Source organism: Salvelinus namaycush, chromosome 15, assembly GCF_016432855.1.
Source record: "Salvelinus namaycush isolate Seneca chromosome 15, SaNama_1.0, whole genome shotgun sequence".
NCBI classification, from domain to species: Eukaryota; Metazoa; Chordata; class Actinopteri; order Salmoniformes; family Salmonidae; genus Salvelinus; species Salvelinus namaycush.
The window spans coordinates 23,138,209-23,150,644 of record NC_052321.1 but is presented as its reverse complement, the minus strand read 5'-3'; the positions used below and the strand labels follow the sequence as shown (position 1 = coordinate 23,150,644).

Sequence of the window (12,436 nt, the reverse complement as noted above, 5' to 3'; positions counted from 1 at the left end):
ACTAAAGAACTCTAAAGCCAAAGATGTGTTTGGGATGGACTCTACCTTTCTTAAAAACTACAAAGAGTCACTCATTGGCCCCATTACTAAGGTCACCAACACATCTATTGGTCTCGGGGTGTTTCCAAGGGTATGGAAGTCGGCCATAATAACGGCCATCTTTAAATCAGGCGACCCTGCTGACGTGAGTAACTACAGGCCCATTAGTATACTACCTGTGGTGTCAAAGGTTGTTGAAAAGTGTGTAGCAGAACAACTGATTGCCCACCTCAACAACAGCCCCTTCACATTACATTCCATGCAGTTTGGCTTCAGAGCGAAACACTCCACAGAAACGGCCAACTGCTTTCTTCTGGAAAATGTGAAGTCCAAGATGGACAAAGGGGGCGTTGTTGGGGCTGTGTTTCTGGACCTAAGGAAGGCTTTTGATACTGTTAACCATGAGATTCTCATCACAAAATTGTCCAAGTTCAACTTTTCCCCCGATGCCTTGAGATGGATGAAATCATACCTTGAAGGCAGAACTCAGTGTGTCAGAGTGAGCAATGAGCTGTCGCCCACTCTTAGCTATGATGTGGGTGTGCCCCAAGGGTCAATACTGGGGCCCCTCCTGTTCAGCCTGTACATTAATGATCTGCCTTCTGTCTGTACTGGGTCTGAAGTTCAAATGTATGCAGATGATACAGTGATATATGTGCATGCAAAGAGCAAACAACAAGCTGCACAAGAACTCACTACTGTAATGGTCCAGGTTACAAAGTGGCTCAGTGACTCGTGTTTGCATCTCAATGTGAAAAAAACTGTTTGCATGTTCTTCACAAAGAGGGCAACAGATGCTACTGAGCCAGATGTCTATGTGTCAGGGGAGAAGCTCCAGGTGGTATCTGATTTTAAGTACCTTGGCATCATACTTGATTCCAACCTCTCTTTTAAAAAGCATGTGAAAAAGGTAATTCAAATAACCAAATTCAACCTAGCTAATTTCCGATTTATACGAAATTGTTTGACTACAGAGGTAGCAAAACTGTACTTCAAATCTATGATACTCCCTCACTTAACATACTGCTTGACTAGTTGGGCCCAAGCTTGCTGTACAACAGTAAGACCTATTCAGTCTGTCTACAAACAGGCTCTCAAAGTGCTTGATAGGAAGCCCAATAGCCATCATCACTGTCACATCCTCAGAAAGCATGAGCTCCTGAGTTGGGAAAATCTTGTGCAATACACCGACGCATGTCTTGTATTCAAGATCCTAAATGGCTTGGCTCCCCCTCCACTCAGTATTTTTGTTAAACAGAAAACCCAAACATATGGCAGCAGATCTACAAGGTCTGCCATGAGAGGTGACTGTATAGTTCCCCTAAGGAAAAGCACCTTTAGTAAATCCGCTTTCTCTGTGAGAGCTTCCCATGTCTGGAATACACTGCCATCAGACACACATAACTGCACCACATATCACACTTTCACAAAATGCTTGAAGACATGGCTAAAGGTCAATCAGATTTGTGAACATGGTCCCTAGCTGTGTGTTGCCGCTTTCCATGTCTGTTGTCTGTAACTTGTGAGGTGTGGAAACACTTTGTTGCTTTTATGAATTTTGTCTTGCTGCTTTTTGTTCTATGTTGCTCTGTCTGTATGCTACGTCTTGTTCCATGCTGCTATTGTCTATATTGTAATTGTTTTTAATAACCTGCCCAGGGACTGCGGTTGAAAATTAGCCGGCTGGCTAAAACCGGCACTTTTACTGAAACGTTGATTAATGTGCACTGTCCCTGTAAAAATAAAATAAACTCAACTCAACTAAACTCAACATTTTCGAACAAACTCTATATGCATTGTGTAATATGATGTTATAGGACTGTCATCTGAAGAATTCTGAGAAGGTTAGTGAAAAAATTAATATATTTTGCTGGTTTATACATTATCGCTATGTTTGGCTTGAATCAATGCTGTTGTGATGTTTGCTATTGTGGTAAGCTAATATAACGCTGTATTGTGTTTTCGCTGTAAAACACTTAGAAAATCTGAAATATTGTCTGGATTCACAAGATCTGTGTCTTTCAATTGCTGTACGCTGTGTATTTTTAAGAAATGTTTTATGATGAGTAATTAGGTAATACACGTTGCTCTCTGTAGTTATTCTAGTCGCTTTGGTGAGAGTTGTGATGGTGGCTGCAATGGTAAACTATGATTTATACCTGAAATATGCACATTTTTCTAACAAAACATATGCTATACAATAAATATGTTATCAGACTGTCATCTGATGAAGTTGTTTCTTGGTTAGTGGCTATTTATATCTTTATTTGGTTGAATTTGTGATAGCTACTGATGGAGTAAAAAACTGGTGGAGTAAAAAAAGTGGTGTCTTTTGCTAACGTGGTTAGCTAATAGATTTACATATTGTGTCTTCCCTGTAAAACATTTTAAAAATCAGAAATGATGGCTGGATTCACAAGATGTGTATCTTTCATCTGGTGTCTTGGACTTGTGATTTAATGATATTTAGATGCTAGTATTTACTTGTGACGCTATGCTAGGCTATGCTAGTCAGCTTTTTTACTGATGGGGGTGCTCCCGGATCCGGGTTTGGGAGGAATTAGAGGTTAACAAACTATAGTTTTTGCAAGTCGGTTAGGACATCTACTTTGTGCATGACACAAGTCATTTTTCCAACAATTGTTTACAGACAGATTATTTCACTTATAATTCACTGTATCACAATTCCAGTGGGTCAGAAGTTTACATACACTAAGTTGACTGTGCCATTAAACAGCTTGGATGATTCCAGAAAATGATGTCATGGCTTTAGAAGCTTCTGATAGGCTAATTGACATCATTTGAGTCAATTGGAGGTGTACCTGTGGATGTATTTCAAGGCCGACCTTCAAATTCAGTGCCTCTTTGCTTGACATCATGGAAAATCAAAAGAAATCAGCCAAGCCCTCAACTGCACATGGGGACAAAAATTGCACTTTTTGGAGAAATGTCCTCTGGTCTGATGAAACAAAAATGGAACTGTTTGGCCATAATGACCATCGTTATGTTTGGAGGAAAAAGGAGGATGTTTGCAAGCCGAAGAACACCATCCCAACTGTGACGCAAGGGGGTGGCAGCATCATGTTATGGGGGTGCTTTGCTGCAGGAGGGACTGGTGCACTTCACAAAATAGATGGCATCATGAGGCAGGAAAATTATGTGGATATATTGAAGCAACATCTCAAAGCCCTGACCTCAATCCTATAGAAAATTTGTAGGCAGAACTGAAAAAGCGTGTGCAAGCAAGGAGGCCTACAAACCTGACTCAGTTACACCAGCTCTGACAGGAGGAATGGGCCAAAATTCACCCAACTTATTGTGGGAAGCTTGTGGAAGGCTTCCAGAAACGTTTTACCTAAGTTAAACAATTTATAGGCAGTGCTACCAAATACTAATTGAGTGTATGTAAACTTCAGACCCACTGGGATTGTGATGAAAGAAATAAAAACTGAAATAAATCATTCTCTACTATTATTCTGACATTTCACATTCTTAAAATAAAGTGGTGATCTTAACTGACCTAAGACAAGGAATTTTTACTCTGAATAAATGTCAGGAATTGTGAAAAACGGAGTTTAAATGTATTTGGCTAAGGTGTATGTAAACTTCCGACTTCAACCGTGTGAGATGAGTAATGTGAGATACGTAAACATTCTTAAAGTGGCATTATTAAAGTGACTAGTGTTCCATTTATTAAAGTGGCCAATGATATCAAGTCTGTAGGTTGGCAGCCGCCTCTCTGCGCTAATGGTGGCTGTTAAATAATCTGATGGCCTTGAGATAGAAGCTGTTTTTCAATCTCTCTGTCCCAGCTTTGATGCACCTGTACTGACCTCGCCTTTTGGATGGAAGCGGGGTGAACAGGTAGTGGCTCGGGTGGTTATTGTCCTTGATTATCTTTTTTGCCTTCCTTGACATCAGGTGTTGTAGGTGTCCTGGAAGGCAGGTAGTTTTCCCCCGGTAATGCATTGTGCAGACCGCACTACCCTCTGGAGAGCCCTGTGGTTGTGGGCGGTGCAGTTGCCGTACCAGGCGGTGATACAGCCCGACAGGATGCTCTCAATTGTGCACCTGTAAAAGTTAGTGAGGGTTTTCGGTGACAAGCCACATTTTTTCAACCTCTTGAGGTTGAAGAGGCAATGTTATGCCTTCTTCACCACACTCTCTGTGTGCGTGGACCATTTCAGTTTGTCGGTGATATGTACACCGAGGAACTTAAAACTTTCCACCTTCTCCACTGCTTTCCCATCGTAGGGGGGTGCTCCATTTGCTGTTTCCTGAAGTCCACAATCATCTCTTTTGTTTTGCTGACATTGAGTGAGAGGTTATTTTCCTGACACCACACTCCAAGGGCGCTCACCTCCTCCCTGTAGGCTGTCTCGTCTTTGTTGGTAATCAAGCCTACCACTGTAGTGTTGTCTGCAAACTTGATGATAGAGTTGGAGGCGTGCATGGCCACGCAGTCGTGGGTGAACAAGGAGTACAGGAGAGGGCTGAGAACGCACCCTTGTGGGACCCCAGTGTGAGGATCAGCGGAGTGGAGATGTTGTTTCCTACCTTCACCACCTGGGAGCGGCCCGTCAGGAAGTCCAGGACCCAGTTGAACAGGGCGGGGTCGAGACCCAGGGTCTCAAGCTTAATGATGAGTTTGGAGGGTACTATGGTGTTGAATGCTGAGCTGTAGTCAATGAACAGCATTCTTACATAGGTATTCCTCTTGTCCAGATGGGATAGGGCAGTGTGATGGCGATTGCATCGTCTGTGGACCTATTGGGGCGGTAAGCAAATTGGAGTCGGTCTAGGGTAGCAGGTAGGGAGGAGGTGATATGATCCTTGACTAGTCTCTCAAAGCACTTCATGATGACAGAAGTGAGAGCTACGAAGCGACAGTCATTTAGTTCAGTTACCTTAGGTTTCTTGGGAACAGGAACAATATTGAAGCATGTGGGGACAGCAGACTGGGATTGGGATTGATTGAATATGTCCGTAAACACACCAGCCTGCTGGTCTGCGCATGCTCTGAGGACGCGGCTAGGGATGCCGTCTGGGACGGCAGCCTTGAGAGGGTTAACACGTTTAAATGTTTTACTCACGTCCGACATGTAAATGCAGAAGCCGCTCACTGCCACAAAGCATGAACTACACAGGTACCAAGTCCAACAACATAAGGGCCTGCTCCATAGCCTGGATTTGGAGCATATATACTGTATGGGGGGATCGAAAAGCAGCAGACACTGTACTACAGAGCACTGGGGAGACTGGGGCCTGGCTGCTGTCCCTCATCCCAGAGGTCTAGTGCAAAGATTCCCTGCAGCTCCACTCTTCCTGCCCTCCACAGTGCACAGACAGGGAGCTGGAGAATGGGGTCTACCAGGGCCCAGATGGCCACATCTGTGGATGGGAGGAGTGACACTGAGGAACCACAACCCGACCCGAGATTGTCCTTGGACCATTCTGCCGGTGTTGAGACTAACATGATTTGGACTAGGGCTGTTGTCAGACAGCCTACTTGGGCAACCTTGACGTTTGCAGATATAAGACACAGACACATGGCCATGATCCAAACGATGGAACCATTCAGGAAATGGAAACACATGATTTTGTCATCTACATGTCAGCCAGATACCAACCAAGAGCCTAGCTGGAACCAGCAAGATCCAAACAGCCCACGAGGTCAGCCAGCATCAGAACACAGAGAGTAGTTAGTCACATGCATCCACACAGAGATTTAAACAGTTTAACAAAACTGACAGATAATAGACAACCTACCCACCACTATTGGTGCTCCAAGAGATAGACTAGGACTTGTAAACTGAGTGACAGACTTGTGGCTATGCGTACCTGCATATATATTTGGTCAATAACTTAAGTAAAATGAGAAGCAGTGCCAATGCATGCCACAAGGTGGTGTTATTACACTTTGTATCGAGGACGTAGACCAAGCCTACATACCATTTTTGTGCAGTCTATGCTTCACACAGTAACCTAGCCTGCATGCATTTTTTCATTTAAGGCTAGAAAGTAACCTATATTTTAAAATATATGTTTATTAAGCATGCCAAATGCACTACTTTCATTTAAAAATGCATATTAATGCTGTTGCAATTTCATTTTTCATGTTGTAACCATGGGCCTACGTGTTTTATGTGCTGTAAAATTGATACGAATGAATTGGTCTTCCATCATGTAATTAAATACATTTACCCAATACATTTAGACTAGCTAATAGTTTGTTAGATATTCTTTAGCACCATGCACGGGCACCAAATAGAGGCATCCACTTCCTTGTATGGTGCCGATGGGTTTATATACATCATTGTATGGTGCGTTACATTTTCCTGCTCTTTACAACATTTGCACCTGAACCAGTACTGGTTAAATTCGCGCAATGCATTTACTTTATACGAATCAATGGACCGCATTTCGGACAATGCACGCAATGTCAGAGTAATCCGTGGAGCCGAAATGGCGTTCAAGCTGTGAAAGCTCTTGCGCAAGCCAACTAACTACTGAACGATCCAGAGGAAGTGACTGGTGATGTAGTCCACACCTTTCCGGTAGATCAGAGTAGCATTGCAACTCGGCTGAAAAGGAGAGATAGACGAAAGCGGTTTGGAAATTACTAATAGAGGGGGGAAACAGAATATAATATATATATTTTGGGGAGATTTGTGTAAAAGATACACGGAACGTAAGTTACCGACTAACGTCTGCATTTTTCAATTTTGTTGAGCTATCCACAATGCAGCATGTAGGTAGCTAAGTTAGCAAGCTAGTGTTAGCAAGCTAGCTAGCTGTTAACTTGCTAAGTTGAGCTTTCTGACACTCCTCATTATCCTCTTCTGTTTCAGGGGGACAAGAAGGGATTTTTAAAAATTGAATCAATGACCTTAGTCGCCGGGACTTTAGGAGAACGGGCTCCTACGAACGAGTGTGTAGCCCAGCGTGACGTTTGATGGAATAGCTGCAGAACATTGCCTTTCTCCTCCGGTGGTGTTGATCGGAACAAGGACGAGGAGGGGGACCTCGAGACACATTCACCAAGAGGAAGTAAGAAGTACCGCAGGTTTTTTGGAGGGCCTATTCGACTTCCTTGCTCTATCAACAGATTCACTACCCCGCCCCCCTCCCGACCCTGAAAAGAATAGAAATCAATAGTATGAACATTTTGTGACAGCTACAATTAAGAAGTAACAATATACTTAGACGGCTTGTCATACAATTTACTTATCTCACCTTTGGGTACACATTTGAACTCTGATGTCTCAAACTCTGAGAAATATGTTATGAACAGCAATACTACAAGTTAGCTAATGATTTGCCACCAGGAATATTATTGTTGCCGGTTTGAGACTCCTTTCTTTGGCCGACACATTGTGAAGCATTGATAGACCCGCACATGGCTCAGTTTGAGCTTCATATTTCACACCATGTCCATTTGTAATTAGTTGCCTAGTTACGCCCGGTTAAGCAAATAGTTAGCCTGCATGGTTTTGACATTAAGGAAGTATAAAGGGAAATATTGAAGAATCCAACCATTTTTTTCATTTGGAACGGAATATTTATGCACTGTTTACATGATGGGGAAAATGCTATCGAAAATCTTTGGCAACAAGGAGATGAGAATATTGATGCTTGGACTTGATGCTGCTGGAAAGACCACCATCCTTTACAAACTGAAACTTGGACAGTCAGTCACCACAATTCCCACAGTTGGTTTCAACGTTGAGACTGTGACTTACAAAAACGTAAAATTCAATGTATGGGACGTTGGAGGCCAAGATAAGATCCGTCCCCTGTGGCGACACTACTACACGGGCACACAAGGGTTAATCTTTGTTGTGGATTGCGCAGACAGAGATCGCATTGATGAGGCCAGGCAGGAACTCCATCGCATCATTAATGACCGTGAGATGAGGGACGCCATCATCTTGATTTTTGCCAATAAGCAAGACCTGCCCGATGCCATGAAACCACACGAAATCCAAGAGAAACTAGGATTGACCCGCATTAGAGATAGGAATTGGTATGTTCAGCCCTCCTGTGCGACCACGGGAGACGGACTATATGAGGGGTTGACATGGCTAACATCAAATTACAAATCCTAATGATTGAGTGATTACTGTTTTAGATTAAACTACAAAAAAGTCAAATTGAGGCAAGTAACATAACTTTACTTCTCAAATAAATATATAATAAAGAGAAGTTTGATCTCCATTTATTTTGATTACTATGATGACCCTATAACTAATTTATCTTCATAAACTTGGTTTTCTGGCTTATAGTTTGCTTCTACTTAGCTCTTGAGAACCCAAGGTGTCTTACAGCCGGTCCCGGTGTTGGGTTCTTAGCTGATGGTATGGAGGACAGCTGGCTCCATGTGAACTACAATCCAGACGCTCTGTTTTAACGTTTAGAAACTTTAATAATCCTTGCTTGCGATACGGTTTTGGAAACCTTTAGTTGCAAACTTTCCCATCAGGGTGAAATAATCATTCAAATACAAATGATGCAGTTTAGCAAAGTTGCACCTGGCATTATTATTTTTTAAACGGCCCTCTGCCGAGGTATGAAACTTCCTCCCCGGTTAAGGTAAATTCACACTGCGGAAGCCATGTAGCGCAGTGTTGCAATGTCGTTTTTCGTCACAAAAGGGGCAGCTCCTTGTAATATGCTCCGGCATTCAACGTACTTTTGTACTATCTGAACATTTTGGAGAGCTGTACCATTCCTTCCGCAACATGGGGGCAGTGTTGCTGTATGGTTCCTTGATCTGATCAATGCTATATGCTGGGCTCTCCAACCCTGTTCCCGGAGAGCTACCCTCCTGTACGTTTTCACATGGAGATGTGAGAAGCTAAAAAGGCTAGCTATGTTTTAAGTTCGGCTAACGCCAGCTAGCCAGGCTCCCAACTAGCTACTACTAGCAAGGGAAGGCGACTCTTCCTTGATTTCACAAAATTAAATGACAAAATAAAAAATAAATGCTGTCGCCCCCTTGTGAATTAGAGTGGGACCGGTGAAGATATCATTTTACCAACGGGTCCGCTGCTCCAAAATTCGCACGCACGTAGATCAACGGAGTGAAGCTTGTAGTAACCTTTACGCGCCATTGGAGACGTTTGGAGGGGAGGAAGTGTAGCCTGTTGGAGGCGGTGTTCTTGAAAATACAGCCGGGTGCAACTTTCCTAAACTGCTTAGAGTAGTGTATATTTTGTATTTGGGGGGGGGGGATTGCTTATATGTAAGTTAAGTTCCAAATGTTTCCAACTGCAAGGCGTATTTGAGTTTAGGCAAAGCATTTGTGCAGTGTTGGCATTGAGCCAAGTCCATTGGCTCAATGTAATGCAGTGGAATTGGAGTCATGAATAAGGGTTCGCTTCTACTCTGTAGCAAGCCTAAGTGATATTATGTGGCTTGATGAATATCAATTAAATGTGTTCATAATTCAAAGCTACAGAGAGGACCAACTTTGCCTATTCTTTATCACATTTTTATATATTTTCTAATGGAGCTGGATTTGTATCTTTTCATTAGGGCTCAGGCTTGGTTCATGTATGCTTTTAAAGATACTGTTGGATTGTGAGTAACATAAGGGTCTGATTCATAGTTTTTCCTTTCAGAACTAAAGTCTGATGTTTAGTCTAGCTTGTTTGGGACAACTACAACACCTTATATTACACATGTTTTTAATACAGAAAACATTTAGCAAATGTAGGTATTTGTTTTAGATTTGTATTGACGAAAACACTGCAAGATGTGATTTAAAATTTTCACCATTGCATACATTTAATTGTCAACATTCTGGACATTGTTGTGACAAAATTATGTCAGGAAAGACATTGACTGTCCGAATAGCCATACTTGCATTCAAAATAGTAGGTATTTTGGGGGATGCAAAAATATGGTTCATAGTATGTGCAATGTCAAAAATTGCGTATGCTTTAAATGCCAGGATGTCATACTCATTTCGGCACTTCATCTAGTAAAATTCACTGCACACTATTAAGGAAGAGAATAGTTTTTCGAGACCCACGTGTGTTTGATAACAGCTGATAATCAGATATGGTGATGTGCTTTACCAAAATAAACAAATGGCAGGAATCAATGCAATTTGAGCATTAGATTATGCATTCTCAGTATGGATGAGCCTAGTATGTTATTTGTTGCTAACTGTATTCGATTTTACTAAACAGTATGTTCTAAATAGTATTTAGTACGATTAGTACACAGTATGCAGTTTTAGTAAGTAAAAAACAAGACAGATTTGGGACACAGCCAGAGTGTAGTGCTTAGACTCGTGCAACTGGGTTCCAGATGGCAAGTGATTCCCTATAGTGGGCTATATTGTGAATTAATTGGCCTTTTTGTGTACTCATATTTTGATCCCAGATTGTGCTCAAGCAAACTGAAACAGGTCTCTGTTAACTCAAACATGCTTTTCAGAATGCAGCTTTTGTTCATAGGGTAACATTGATGGTTATGAAGCCAATGGACTCAATATTTCCAAAGGAATGTCATTCAGCTCTGAGCTTTCAACCTACTACTGTTCATATGTCTCAGGATGCGAGACCTTTTACTAGCCTGTATCTGCAGCATGAGTACAGAAGTATAGTAACCCTTCAGCAGAGTGGGCCTGTCATGCAATGGGAGAGAGCAGCTCCCTGGTGAAATTATGATGTTTTGGTTCAGCTCATTGTAATGTCTAATTAAAAAAGTAATTTTAAATGTCTCATTTTCTTATTTTGATCATAACTTGACCAAAAGTGATTTAATTGAATAAACTGCCTTAATTTTGCTGGACTCTGCTTTGGCAGCAGCTAATGGGGATCCATAATAAATACAAAGGAACACAGTTATCATAATACACAGCTTCCCTAGGACTCAAAATCCATTATAAGAAAGTATGTACAGAATGCTAGCGATAGGATTGTGATTGTTCTTTGCTTATAGTTTACCACCCTTGCATTGGGGAAATTCTTATCTGCTTTATGTGAGCGTTTACCCCCTTGAGGAATGATTTATAACAGAACTTGTTCTCAACTGGCCTACCTGGTGAAATGAAATTTGAGCAGAGCTTGCACTTTTGATGTGCTACAGACTGCCAGGTGTTAAAATATCCAACACATAACACCTTCAGGGCTTCAATACTCTGCTTAAAGATGTTCTTTTTACGTAGGCTAATTGCCAGTATATGTTGACCTATTTTAACTGCATAACTAAAAGCTGTGGTTTAAGGTGTGGCAAGCTTAACCTTTACCAAGAATGTAATTTCCCTCCCAGATGAATGGACTACTCTTTGATGTGAATTGGTCAACAACAACAAAATAACGTAATGTAACCTTCCAGTGTTTTTCAGCATTCCATTCACATTAGGTAATGACTCATTCTGTTATCTTTTATGTGAAGAACACAATGTCTTGTTGGTGTGTTGCATTGAGACTTTTCAGGCAGTTTATATAGCTGTCCACCCTCAAAGCCTTTTGTCACTCTGTTCGCCACCATTGAATTGGGAAATATGTTTTTCCTTTTACCCCATGTACAAAACAGGAAGTCCAAATGGTCTCAGTGGAATAACTACAGAGCCACATTGCTAGCCCGCATTGGGGGTTGGTTGACTGACAGGCTGCATAAATGTTGGAGCAATACAGCAGTTTCTGAATTCTGTCAGCTGTGGTTCAAAACAGGCTGTAAATTCATAGTTTTTGCCCCCCCCCCCAGTATTTGTTTAGAAGGAACATACTGTGATTGCATGTCGAGTGCAAAACAAAGATTAAAAAAACATTTAAAAAAAACAATACATATATATCGTTTCTTGGGATACTGTACAACATTGTTTAAAAAAACATAATGGTTTTTGGACTGTTTTGTGAAAGGTTTTGGGCTGAGCCTTGATTTACTAACAGACCAACATCTGCTACCAAGTTGTAGAATTTGATTTGATTTGGATGATTTGATTTGTTCTCTCCAGTAAGCAATCCAGCTGCATGCTGGTTTGTATATTGTCTGGGGTCCTGTGAATATTGTAAACTGTTCACCAGATTGGTTAAACTCAGAAAAACATGTTTTTGTTTGTAGAAATAAAAAATAATAGTAGAAATAGCCCTGCTAAATGTGCTTTCTTTTTCTCGAATTGGGTTTTTATCTTTGCCTAGAGGTAAATGTAGATTAAGGAATCAAATTAAAGGTCACAATGGGACAGTGCCTTGTCTTTCTGGGTCTAGGCCATTTCCTAATTGTATCACCTCAAGGTGTTTTCCAAGTCTTGACTTAATGAATCTTATTGAGTAGTCCTCATTACAAGAGTAAAAATAATAGGGCCAGAGACTGTAGCCTTTATACTCTGACACACTGACTCGATCAGCTGAAGAACCAGCATGAACTTATCTGGTTGGCA

At 41.5% G+C, this 12,436-nt stretch overlaps 1 protein-coding gene across 1 annotated transcript; it reads left to right on the top strand.

The window, feature by feature from the left end:
* The first annotated feature begins 6,601 nt into the window (after window positions 1–6,601).
* LOC120060320 (ADP-ribosylation factor 6-like) lies at window positions 6,602–12,141 on the top strand. The gene is made up of 2 exons (XM_039009527.1): window positions 6,602–6,730; window positions 6,891–12,141. Exon 2 carries the CDS (start codon window positions 7,617–7,619, stop codon window positions 8,145–8,147), a length of 531 nt encoding a protein of 176 aa, XP_038865455.1. The 5' UTR covers window positions 6,602–6,730; window positions 6,891–7,616; the 3' UTR covers window positions 8,148–12,141.
* The last annotated feature ends 295 nt before the right edge of the window (window positions 12,142–12,436 follow it).

What these genes read in the sequence shown, in the direction of transcription:
- LOC120060320 (XM_039009527.1), top strand. Translation starts at nt 7,617, where the DNA reads ATGATGGGGAAAATGCTATCGAAAATCTTTGGCAACAAGGAGATGAGA.